Source organism: Leucoraja erinacea, chromosome 5 (genome assembly GCF_028641065.1).
Source record: "Leucoraja erinacea ecotype New England chromosome 5, Leri_hhj_1, whole genome shotgun sequence".
Lineage (NCBI taxonomy): Eukaryota > Metazoa > Chordata > Chondrichthyes > Rajiformes > Rajidae > Leucoraja > Leucoraja erinaceus.
This window is the reverse complement of record NC_073381.1, coordinates 43,868,364-43,881,874: the sequence shown is the minus strand read 5'-3', so window position 1 is coordinate 43,881,874 and position 13,511 is coordinate 43,868,364. Positions and strand designations below refer to the sequence as shown.

Sequence of the window (13,511 nt, the reverse complement as noted above, 5' to 3'; positions counted from 1 at the left end):
TCTACTTGGGCGTTGGAATGGCTGTGGTCTTCTTGAAGCAGACGGAAATCTCAGATTGGGTCAGAGAGGTTAAAAATGTCGGTAAATGCGCCTGCCAGCTGGTCCGCACCGGCTCTGGGGACACAGCCGGGGCCAGTCACTTTCTGCAGGTTTATTCTCAGGAAGACCAATCTGATATCTGAGATGGTGACCATGGGTACAGTAGGACCCCCGGCCATATGGGAGGGTGATGTTATTCCATCGAACTTCTGTCAAAAGCTAGCATTGACTACACAGAGCTCAATGGAGAAGGATGCATTATCACCAGCGATATTGCTCAATGACACTTTGTTGCCCATTACAGCATGCAAGCTTTGCTACAATCAACAGCTATCAGTGTGGTTAACCTAGGATTGCAGCCAAGTCTAGAATTTCTCTTGGTATCCTTGTTGGCTTTACAAAGGTTGTTTATAGATTTCTTGACCTGTTTGGGATCATTTGACGAACTCCACTCGGAAGTGGAGCTCACAGTTCACCCATAATCAGGGTGGGGGAACACTCGTATTATCTGCTTTGGCACATGGTCCTCTTCATACCTACTAATCAAATCTGTGATGGAAGTGGCAAACTCTTTTAGATTGGCTGCAGAGTCCTTGAAGATGGACCTGTGCACTGACTCAAAGCAGTTGTGAAGGATCTTATTTATTTCATTAAACCAGTCCTACATTACTGTTCTGGATCCTCCTGTTTCAGGTTCAGCTTGTAAGCATGAAATAGGAGCGCAGTCAGGTGGTCAGATCTTGCAAGATGCGGGCTGGGGGGGGTGAAGTGGTAGGAATTCCTCGATGGTCGAAGTGTTTCAGTCCCAAAGTGGGGTCAAGGAAAGAGCGTTCACGTCGTGGCCCTGTTTCCACCAATCTTTCCGCCACTACGCACAAGAAGTGCAAGATGCCATTGTATGCAGATGCCAAGAAGTGTGTTCAGCTCTGGCTGAACAATTTCTAATCTTGTGATGTGAACTCGATAAGAAGTCCCATGGTGGAGGGTGCATCTTTTGATTTAGTTGGTTGCAAACATCTCTCCTGATCTTTGCTCTCTGTGGCATATCACAAAGATCAGAACTTCCTTCTCCTCTAACTTCCACCTCAACTTTCAAGTGCTGCCTGTCCCGCTGAGTTACTCCAGCTTTTTGTGTCTCTCTGAAGTGCAGAATGATATCTGATTTCAAAATACTGATAATGGGCTATTGACATAATTTGAAGTATCATTCGTTTAATGATGCAAATAAAACGGAACAAAATAAACACACACACTTCCTTTAGAGGTATTAAACAGCAAGTAAATGGATAAACATACCTAAATATGTTTAAATATTACGAATTTGAGGTCAGTAATATGATTACGGTGAACTCAATGTCACAGCTGAATGTGCGTTAAGGAGTCTGTACAATATAACGTGAGGAAATAACTACAAATGAACGCGAGAAAAAATAGAGGGCTGCAAATAAGTGGGAGAATAAGGGAGGGGGTTAAAGATTCAAGAGGAGAATGTACCTACAATAAAGGCGGCTTGTATGGGGAAAGAGACAAGCGCTGTATCTGGTGAGCCCGCGAGTGCAGCTGATCCGCATTATGGCGAAAGTGGACGCCTGGACGAGGAGAGCCGCAACATCTCCAATGTACCGCAGTGAAGCCGAGTGCGGCAACTAGCAGCGAGCAGCACTCTTCCCCGGCGATGTTGCCGCAGGGATCCCGCTGCTGATCACAGCTTCTACTGCTCCCCCGCAGCCGGCGCCAGTTCCAGTTCCCGGGCTGAGCAGGTGAGCGACCCGCCGGCGTAAACTCCGGTAAGTGCCCGCCACCCGGAGAGAGCGAGGGAGGGAATGTATCAAATATGGCCGCGAAGTAGCAGCTCTCACGCCGCGCCCCGGGATCCAAGCTGGGCTTTACGCCGCCGCTTCAAAGCTGCACCGTCGCCCCTCCCTCCCCGTCTCCCCGTCTAAGTGCCGGCGATCGCGGGGAGCGCTCTGCAGGACCAGGTACAAGTCTACCGGCCCCTCTCCGCCGCCCGCAGTCCGAGTGCCGGCACTCTCTGCCTTCCCCCTTCCCCCTTCCCCTCGGTCCCCGCTCGAGTGAGCGGGAGGAGGTTTCTCTTCCGCCCTCGGCGTGTGTGGATGAGAGCAGCGAATGAGCGGCGAGGTTTTACTGAGCAGTCGCTGCCTCTGCCCGCTCACTTTCTGCACAAGTTGCCGGAGGGATTTGCCTGGAGGAGTTTCTCCTCCCCACACCCCCCATGGGACGAAGTAGGTCCCGCTAACTTGTGCTGTTTTCATGCTACTCTCGTCTCATCCCCCAACCCACAGAAGTCGCCGGACGATTTCATTTCCTCTAACACGTTGAGGTGAATTATTAACATTTTACAGTTGAACACTGCAGCGGGAACAATGTTCGCTATTGTTGTATTTCTATTCATGGGATATGGGTGGAGAGTTGGGGAGGAATTTGTGTCGTTACCAAGTTAATGTGTGACCTGGAGTTAAACATAAATATTCTTATCCGAAGTTAATGTTCATAAAGTGGGGGCCGCCGACTTTATTTTGCTTGCTCTGGGGTCTTGTACTTGGAGTGGGATTGTGGAATGTTTTGTAAGATGATTTTGGTTCTGACTGCTCGTAAACTTGCGGTTATAATGTATTTTTCCCACAGTGCTCGCTATGCGATGGCTTTTAAAAAAAAAAGACCTAAAAAAAGAACAGTTACTGGAAAGCTGTCGTGCAGTTTAAAATGAACCAAACAAGGATCAAATAAGTTTAGCAGAAGATGTTGCTTTAATGCACAGAGTATAACTAGAGCTACGTTAAACATGCAAATACTGTATGCATGTACTTTTACAGTGAATCTCACACCAGTCAAATGGTGCTGCGTTTTAGCTGAGGTTAATTGTTCCATGCTTTAAGCATTTTTATCTGAGTAGGACTATGGTTTTGCAACTGTACACGATGTAGACTTGTGTTCACTGTCATTGAGCAATTTGCCAAAACAGTGTAAAATGAGAAACAAGTGTGTATTATATAAACAGAGTGATGGTATGAAGAATCCGCATGTCAGTGCCCGAGTTGACATGATATACTCTCACTTTTAAATTCGACAAACCCGTGATACCCCCACTGTTTCTGGTATCTTACACTCAAAATCTTGCTAGACTTGGTTAGTTAGCTGAAGGGGAATTGTGGCAGTGTGAACACTGTTCTGATATCTTTGTTCTCTATCTGTGTTTCGGATTTCAGAGGTATACTCCAGTGCTTATGCTTCAGGCAAGGAAAGTGATGCACATTCACGTGATGTGATGCCGTTTATGTCACCGCTGATGTATAGTGGATTATAATCATTGCATTTGCAGAAAGAAAGTGATGTCTACATACTGAATTTGGAGAAGGCCTGGATTGAATGTGCCTTACATTAATGGCTTAGAAGCTGAAAGGCATAAATAAGTCTTCAGTTTCTGTTGATTGTTCACTTTGTAAAATAAAGTGTCTCATTGCTGATGGTGATTTATCTTTTTTCAGTGAATTGTTCGCTTCTGCAAAGACATTTGCTTGTGAACTGTAGATAAATTCCACGGGACACTATTAATTCACTTTTATCATTAGAGGTAGTTATTTAGTAGAGATTAGTTTCTTTGTAATTATAAAGTAGTAACCTGGTTGATACGAGGAGGATTAAGTCATAAAAGTCGGTGAATGATATGTGTTTGAAGCCTAATTTTTTTTTTGGAAAGGATTTTCAGATATCTTATGCATATTGGCTCGGCAATTTAGATTGTACTTGTGGTTTAACAACCAAAACAAGTCTGATTTTTGGAAAGTGGCAATGCTGCATATTCACTGTCCATTCCCAGTTGTCACTGCACATCCTTTTACGATAAAATACGATAGAACTATTTATCCCAGGAGGGAATTTTATTTGGCAACATAAAAAAAACACAAAATACATGAAACCTGACATTAAAGTGATGAGTGGAAAGGCTTTGGGGATGTGGAAAGATTGTGGGGGGTGGGGGGGGGGGGGGGGGGGGGGGGGGGGGGGGGGGGGGGGGGAACGGAGTCGGTCTCAGTCTACCCCACGACAAAAGGGGGAGGAGTTGTAAAGTTTGATAACCACAGGGAAGAAGGATTTCCTGTGGCGTTCTGTACTACATTTTGGTAGAACCGGTCTGTTGCTGAAGGTACTCCTCAGGTTGACCAGTGTGTCATGGAGGGGGTGAGCTGCATTGTCCAGGATGCTTCACAGTTTGAGGATGACTTTAATCGACTGTAATCCAAGTCACAGCTAAAAATGTTTCTCTGTTGAACCTGTGGAGTGACGAACGAATCACTTTCTAGCTGGTTTAAGATGTAGTATCTATGTACTTTTGTGTTGGTTGTAGATCATGATTGACGAGTTTGCTTTAGCCAACTGAAATGTCTTTTGATATATTTAGGGCAGTTACACATGCTATTGTTTCATATCTGAGGTTAGGTTCAGTGCAAAGTTGTTTTGCTAGAAATTGAACTCTATTAGGAAACAGACTTCTTCCACTGTTTTATCTTTATCTGGGAGAGTATTTCTGTTACATGTCAACATCTTCCATGCACTGTTTCTGAGCTGAATACTGGGATCTATCAATGTTGAAGACTTCAGGAGGCAGAATATAATTATCCTCTCAATGTCTTTTGTAGAGATGCTTGCAGGAGTGTAGTTTTGCTTCTTGTTCATGTGATCGATTCCACTGTGTTTGCAGGTGCGATACTCACTAAGCCATTCCCACACCATTCACTGATGTTCTCCGCTATACCTGGGCTGGCTCCACAGCTTCCATGGTTTCCATTGGTTCAGGTCTGCTTAAGACTCTCCATTGCCAGTCAGTATATATTGTTGTGTTCCAATATCACAAGGGACATTTTATTAGAAACATATAAAATAGGTGCAGGAGGAGGCCATAAGGCCCTTCGAGCCGGCACCGCCATTCATTGTGATCATGGCTGATCGTCCCCTATCAATAACCCGTGCCTGCTTTCTCCCCATATCCCTTGACTCCACTAGCCCCTAGAGCTTTAACCAACTCTCTCTTAAATCCATCCAGTGACTTGGCTTCCACTACCCTCTGAGGCACGGAATTCCATAAATTCACAACTCTCTGGGTGAAAAAGCTTTTTCTCACCCCACTCTTAAATGACCTCCCCTTTATTGTGTGGCTGCTCTTGCTCGGCTTCATTTGAACAAGGATTCGCCTGAGCAGTATTTTCAGAGTGAGGAATTATTGGTAGTGTCTCATTGTCGATATACAATTCTGCCTTTTAATGATGAAACACTGTAGATTCTTAGTTATCCAATGAGTTTGTCAGTCAGCGTCATCTAATGTAATGAACCTCAGAGGAGGATGTCGCAATAGGATTTTATTTCCAAAGAATTATGAGTTGTTTCTTTGAAGAACATGATCGAGTACAGGCATATAACACAAGTAGGTTTTTTTGAAACTAAAATAATTAATGTTGTTTCCTTTTTTTTGCCTGTTGATGCAGGTCTAGGTGGCAGCTACATTTTTTTGTGCCTTTTAAATGGAGGTACTGAAGAGCCAGTCTGTGAAATGACATGGATGTCCACCATCTGGAATATTCTGCCCAAACCTACTGTCTCCAATTCATACTGACTCTTCACTCATTTTGCTTCTTTTTAGGATGCACCTTCAAGCTATCTCTTTGTCAAAGTTAGTATCATCTGCCCCAATATATCTTGATGCAGCTCAATGTCAAATATTGTTTGGCAGTCCATTGGAATGCACTGTTATGTTCATGAGATGCTTCAAATGACAGAAAATATGCAATATAAACTTAAGGGATTACAATTGAATGAATAGTTAAATAGATGGGGTTGATGAATCATCTTGCAGGAACATGTGGGGTATAGGTTGTAGATAGCTTCCTGTAAGGGGCTTATGACAATATGATACAATAGAACTCTTATTTATTCCAGGAGGGAAATTGATCTGCCAAAAGTCATAAAGCACAAAATACATGAGACATGAAATTAAAGTGACGAGTGGGAAGGATTGGTGATGTGCAAAGATGGGGGAGGGGGAGTCAGTCTACCCCACGATGGAAGGGGTTAGGAGTTGTACAGTTTGAAGGATCTCCTGTGGCGTTCTGTCCTGCATCTTGGTGGCACCAGTCTGTTGCTGAAGGTACTCCTCAGGTTGACCAGTCTGTCATGGAGGAGGTGAGCTGTATTGTCCAAGATGCTCCGCAGTTTGAGAAGCATCTTCCAATCCAAGACCACCTCCCATTAATCCAACTCCAGGACGGAGCCAGCCTTACTGATAATTTTGTTAATCCTTTGTCTATTCTTAAGGGCCTGTCCCACGAACATGCGACTGCATGTGGCAAACGCGACCTAACGTGGTCGCTTGAGCCGTATGGCCTCGCGGGGCCGGTCCCACTTCGATCCCTGGAGCCGTATGGAGTTGTGCGGAACTGGTCCCGACATAGCGCGGGGCTCCGAAAAACTGACACTGTCCAAAAATTCTGCGCGGCAACGGCCTGCCTGACTGCAACCACATTGAGGCCATATGCACAGCCTCGAAGGGCATGCGCAGCGTTTCGACGGCGTACGCCTAGCACGAACTTCCCGCGGACTTCGCTCGAACTTCACGTCAACCCGTACGGGATCACGACCTCCGCACGGCCCAGCTTACGGTTTGGTCGCGCTCGCCGCATGCAGTCGCATGCTGGTGGGAATGGCCCTGTACGGGGATCACTCGACCTCCACGCGGGCCCCTCTTCCGGTTTGGTCGCGCTTGCCTCATGCAGTCACATGCTCGTGGGGCAGGCCTTTTACTGCGGATGTTGAAGGGGCGGAGCCTTCTCAAAATATACTGCCGTTTCTGTTCCTTCTTCTACAGGGCCTCAGCTGTCCTGGTACATTACTAGGTATTTGTATTCCCTAGTAAACTGCACATCCACACAATTGATGGATAACTCTGAAGGCATAGTTTTCATTTCTAGATTCATTGACAGCTATGGAACTTGCGATGGGTTTTGCACATAAAGGCTTCAATCTTCCTGATATTTAACTGACAGAAATTATGGCTTATCTTTTGAATAATAGGCCAGATCTCAAATAATGATGAGACTGAATACAGAAGGAGATAGACAGCTTAGCAACATGGTGTCAAGATCTTCATGAGTACACGCCCTAGTTTGCATCAATAATGCTGAAGTGGAGATGATTGAGAACTTCAAGTTCCTTGGCATTAATATCAGTGATAGAGTTGCTGCCTTACAGAAGTTACAGCGCCAGAGACCTGGGTTCGATCCCGACTATAGACGCTGTCTGTATGGAGTTTGTACGCTCTCCCCATTGACCGCGTGGGTTCGCTCCGAGATCTTCGGTTTCCTCCCATACTCCAAAGATGTACAGATTTGTAGGTTAACTGGCTTGGTATAAATGTAAATTGTCCCAAGTGTGTGTAGGATAATGTTAAGGGCCTGTCCCACTTGGGTGATTTTTAGGCGACTGCTGGCGACAGTCACAGTCGTAGCGAGACACTGAAAAACTGACTTCTCTGGACCCACCTTATGACAATGTCTATGACAAGCTACCGCCTAGTCGACGTCAAGCTTGGGCGACACAATTCCTAGCGACTTGGGACGTCCACCTACGACCACACATACGACAGCCTACAACAACCTTCGACCACACAGGCGACAACCTACGACAACTGAAGTCAACTTACGTCCACCCGCGACAAGGTACAACAAGCTACGACCCTGTCGGAAGACAATTCAGTCGCTGTTGCCGGTTGATATAGGTTGACGTAGGTAGTCGCCAATGGAATTCACCGGTCAGCAACTGGTGAGAACGTCACCTGGCATCATCCTGGCTACAACCTACGACAGGAGAAGACAAGCAATGTCAATCCCACTGTGGCCGAAAGGTCTTGAACTGTTTAAAATCCAGCGGCGACAAGAAAAAAAGTTACGAAACTTGAGGAGACAACCAACAACAATACAGGCGTCACCCCGCGACCATGTGGAGACAGCCTATTTTCCAGCTGTCACCGAAAAAATCGCCGAAATGGGAGAGGCCCTTTAATATGTGAGGATTGCTGGTCAACTCGGGCTGAAGGGCCTGTTTCCACGCTGTATCTCTAAACTAAACGAAAGGTACGGGTGGCATGGTGACACAGTGGTGGAGTTACTGCCTTGCAGCGCCAGAGACCCAGGTTTGACTATGGGTGCTTGTCTGTATGGAGTTTGTACGTTCTCTCTGTGACCTGCGTGGATTTTCTCCCAGATCTCTGCTATCCTCCCACACTCCAAAGACGTACAGGTTTGGAGGTTCCCTGTGGTGTGTGTAGGGTCGTGTAAGTGTGTGTGGGGATCACTGGTCTGTGCAGACTCAGTGAGCCGAAGGGCCTGTTTCTGCGCTGTATCTCTAAACTAAAAAGGTTTGTTTGTGGTTATCGATAGTTAATGGGAATAAACTGTTCTTGAAACTGGGGGATCAGAGTTTTCATGCTCCCCTTCCTTTTTACCAATGGTAGAAACAAGATGAGAGCATAGGCAGTGTGCTGTGTGTCTTTAATGACATTTGAGGCAGTTCTTCCTGTAGATAGCAATGAATGTGAGGAGATTAATACTCCAATGGACTGGGCAATGTTCTCTACTTCCTAATTAGCATAGCTTAATCAATATTCTCGAAAGCCATCATCACTGGAGCACCTCGAGGCTACATCCTAAGTCCCCTGTCCTTTCTCTCTCAGCCCATCTGTGTAGCCAATAATATCCCAATAATCTAACAGTGGAATCATAGATTGTCGATAGACTATTTGATCTTGTTAGTATATGTGTGAAGGTGAACCATGTCATTGGATTTTGAAGCCACAAGGAGCATGTTGATAAGAAAGATTTATTGGGCAGATTGTTATCGATTGAAATGTCTCAGCACATCCATTGATTCTGGAAGAGAAACAAATCTTAAATCTTGGATTAGGAGAATGAAATCAATTCAACAGAGGACAATCTATCTATCTCTCTTATCTATCTACCTATATATATTTAAAACTCTCGTGTTGGTTTGTCCGGGTTCTATTTCGTGAATATTCGTTTTAGGCAGGTGGTTAGTGTGCGTGTGAAGCCGCTGCCCCCCCCAGCCCCCCTCGCAACCGCACGTTGAGGGAACGGGACCCAGCTGTCTCCCCTCCCTCCCCTCTCCCCACCCCATTTCCCCCTACCCCCCCCTCCCCCCCCCCCCCGTGTGTGTGGGGGGGGTTAGTGTGCGTGTGAAGCCGCAGCACCCCCACCCCCACCACCACGCGTTGGGGGGAACAGACCCAATGGGTCTGCACTTGGTCTAGTACCTAACTAAAACTCTGATCTTGTGCTCTTTTGGTTTGGGCGTTGTTTTTTCTATTTGTGCAAATACGATACAGGATAGCGCTACGAATTTTCACCACCTTACTCACCATTCTCCCGTCCTCCAGTACAACAAATTTTGTTCCGATTGATGGTATAGCTTAAAAGTTATTAAGGTTAAAAATCTTAAAAACCGTGCATGCGCAGATTGGTCTCCTTTCCTGTCAGTCAGCGACACGCCGATTGGGCTCCTTTCCTGTCAATCAGGACGACGGCAACGCCCCTTCCTGCTCGCCAATCGACGTTTTTACTGGAGCTGAGGGACACTCTGCTGTGGCCGGCGGAGGTCTCCAACCAGACACAATTGTCGGACGGAAAGGAAGCGGCACGGTGCCGGAGGTGTCGGCCAAATGGAAAGCGGAGAATCTGATCCCGGCGAGGAGAGCGAATAGTTACTGATCAGCCCACTGAGTTCCCATCGGACCGCCCCCCCACCTCCAGCCCCTTCCCCTCTGGTCCCCACTGCTGGCTCTTGCCCCCCTCCCCCGTGATACACTTATCTCCCCTATGACTCGTCCCCTGTCTTTCCTATGAGCTCCCCCCCCCCCCCCCACCAACACACATCCCCCCACACCCCCCCCACCCCCACCCCCCCCCCCCCCCCCCCCCCCCCCCCCCCCCACTCCCCCCCCCCAATAACCTCCCCCCCCCAGGGGAGGGAGTGCTGGGGGATGAAGGGAAATGAGCTGCGCCAGCGCAGTTGGGGGCTATGGGTCAGTGGTGGAATATTGCTTTGGGGGACCAGGCCTCCAGTGTGACAATGGGACCCAACTGGTCCCACTTAGTCTAGTGTATATATATAATAACATTCAAAAATTACTAATTTATAATAATAAGAGCAAAAACACAGGAAAGACTAAGAGACAGAGACAGAGGTAATCTTTCAAGTTCAAGATCTTTCATAACTGGAAAGAGAGAAAAAAACATTGGGGGTAGTGTGGAGCGGAGAAACAAGTGTCCATCCATTAAGAATTGGACCAACTGTACACAAAGCTGCAGTTCCGGTGAAGATTGGGTTGCATAGTGCACCTGCAGAGAAACTAGAAAAAAGATGGAATCTTAATTATTATTATGTTGTACTATGCTATTTCATTTCCTGAACTATGTATATTTTCCCTTGAAGAAAATACCATGTTTCACGAGTATGGCAATGTAAACAGCAGCCATTATGTACATGATCTATAGCGGTGAAGTAATGCAATGAATCTCCTGAAGAAGAGCTGAGCAGTCATAGGATGTTTGATATGCAGGTTGCAATTACTGAGATGAGGTGCAAGATGCCACTCCTCAGCAGCTGCAGAAATAACCAATAGACTGATTCTGTTACAAGAAATCCAACATACTGGGTCAAATATCAACAGTACTAGCTCATTTTGGATATTAATCCCAATCACTTCAGGTTCAAATCTATGTTTGAATATGCAGTAGCATTCAGAGCACCTATACCGAATTTGTGCATTGTTATGGTGGCAATGGCCATGCTAAATATCAAGAGTGCATTGAATTAAAGGCAAATATAACAGTAGGACAGAAACTTTTGTTCACAATCATCAAAAAATATATCGCCCAGTGTGAGTGAGATGAGCAGAATTCAAACAGTGCCTTTTACTGTGGAGACTCGATACAAATTGTAATGACCTAGTAAGGAGGAACAGCAAGTCATGCGGAAAGCTCTACAATTCTGGGAACATTTGTTATTCAGCAAACTCCATGCGAGTAGGAGGGAGGGATAGACAAGCCATGATTGAATGGCGGAGTAGACTTGATGGGCCGAATGGCCTAATTCTACTCCAATCACTGATGACATTATCTGAAAGCATATGGTGGGTGTTAAAGTCAATACAAATATCAACAATAATTGTAATGTGCTGAATGTCATTCATTAAACTTGTTGGAACAGGAATGGAACTGTAAAACCCTGCCTATGCAAAACAATGGATTGAAAATAAAACTGCAGATGCTGAAAATCTGCAAGAAAAACAGAAAATGCTGGAAACACTTGGGCAGCAACTGTGGAAGGAGAAACGGATAACGTTTCAGATCGGAGATCCTTTGTCAGATCGGAATTGACTCTTCGTCAGGGGAGTAGATTCCTTGTTATTTAAAAAATCACTGTTGCCACATCCACAAAATCTTCCTTCCCTGTGCTTGACAAGGTCTGTGTTAGTTTTTACTCTGCAAGAGACGTGATGGGCAATGGAAGTTTACACATTGCAAAGCTACCCTTCACTATGGTGAAGTAGAATGGTTTATGCAAACATTTGAAGGATATAATTCGTTTTATTTGTTTTGATCAGACTTTGATTGCATTTATATGAAATTACAGAGTAGTATTAGTTCATAGAAACATAGAAAATAGGTGCAGAAAATAGGAAAATTTGAGCCTGCACCACCATTCAATATGATCATGGCTGATCATCCACTCAGTATCCTGTACCTGCCTTCTCTCCATACCTCCTATATTTATACTCCCTCCTAAATATAGCCAATGAACTGGCCTCAACTACCTTCTGTGGCAGAGAATTCCACAGATTCACCACTCTCTGTGTGAAAAATGTTTTTCTCATCTCGGTCCTAAAAGATTTCCCCCTTATCCTTAAACTGTGTCCCCTTGTTCAGGACGTCCCCAACATCGGGAACAATCTTCCTGCATCTAGCCTGTCCAACCCCTTAAGAATTTTGTAAGTTTCTATAAGATCCCCCCTCAATCTTCTAAGTTCAACAGTAGGAATACCACCAGTACACTTATTTTTGAATAATTTGCACATTAAAATCTTCTGCAGACGATCCCGTGAGATAAATGACCAAACTCTACATTAACATTTTGTGTGACAAAGCCAGGAAAATCTGCTTGAAAGCAGATGTAGAAAAATGCATGAAGTTCAGATCTCTGAATTAAAGCCTGGGGTTACAGTTCTTGTGAAACATAATAATCAGAAGGCGCACAAGCATCCTCATTTGACAGATGACCATTTGAAGTGAGCTCGGCAAAGATCACAGCAACATTTTGTTCAAAAAGATCACATGAAAAGTGGTATTTTTAATTAAAGGCATTCAAACGTCATGAACTCCTGTTAAATCATACAGTACGGAAACGGGTCCTTTGACCCAACTTGTCCATGGCAATCAAGATGCCCTGTCTAATCTAATCCCATTTACCTGCATATGGATCGTATCCATCTAAACCTTACCTATCCATGTTCAATTGACTTTTAAGTGTTCTTGTACCTGTTTCAACTACTTCCTCTGGCAGTTTGTTTCATATACCTACCACCCTCTATGGAAAGGGTTGCCCCGAGGGTTCCTACTAAATCTTTTCCCTCTCATCTTAAAGTTCTGGTTCTAATTCTTCTACACTAGGAAAAAACTGCATTCACCCTATCTTACCCTCATGATTTTATTTTGTAAGATCACCCCTCAGCCTCCTGTGCTCCAATTAATTGGGTCCTAACTTGCTCAACCTCTCCTTGCAATTCGGGCCCTCGTATCCTGGGAATGTCCTCGTAAAACTTCTCTGAAGAAGGGTCTCTACCGGTGGCGCGAGCAATGGCTGCCTTGCCAACAGTCTGTCTGTCCCTTCCTTCTCTGTTGTTGTTTAGTATGTGTTAAATGTATGTTTATAGTATTCTTTAGCTTGTTTTCTGTGAGGGGTTTGGGGGAAAACTTTTAATCTCTTACCTCGACGGAGATGCAAATTCTTTTCCCGTATCGTATCTCCGCCTGCACTGTGGCCTAACATCGATGAGCTGGAGGCCTCTGCTTCGGGCAGCCTGCGGACTTTAACATCGTCAAGCTCGCGGTCTCTGGTTGGAGACCGACGTTGGGAGCTCCAAGCCGCAGGAGCTTTGACCGCCCAGACGTGGGAGCCTTGATCAGCGGCTGCAGGGGAAATGCGGGCGCTCCGATTGCCCCGATGCACGGTTTGATTGCCCCGACCGCAAGAGGAAAATAAGGGAAGAAGATTAGACTTTATTGCCTTCCATCACAGTGAGGAGGAATGTAGAGAATCTGCTGTGGTGGATTTTTATGTTATATTTTATGTAGTTGTGTGTCTTGCTGCTTTTATTTTAGTATGGTAAT

General features: G+C 45.4%; 1 protein-coding gene across 19 annotated transcripts in view; it reads left to right on the top strand.

The window, feature by feature from the left end:
* Positions 1-266: 266 nt before the first annotated feature.
* dtnba (dystrobrevin, beta a) overlaps positions 267-13,511 on the top strand; it is a 446,182-nt gene continuing 432,937 nt past the window's right edge. For 6 of the 19 annotated variants that reach the window (XM_055635453.1, XM_055635463.1, XM_055635456.1 and 3 more), the window contains exon 1: positions 2,103-2,380. In XM_055635453.1, the coding sequence (XP_055491428.1) occupies positions 2,154-2,380 (227 nt within the window). In that variant the 5' untranslated portion in view covers positions 2,103-2,153. Of the gene's footprint in view, positions 1,827-2,102; positions 2,381-13,511 lie in introns of those variants that run through there. The other 13 variants (XM_055635455.1, XM_055635452.1, XM_055635450.1 and 10 more) reach the window with 6 other exon arrangements.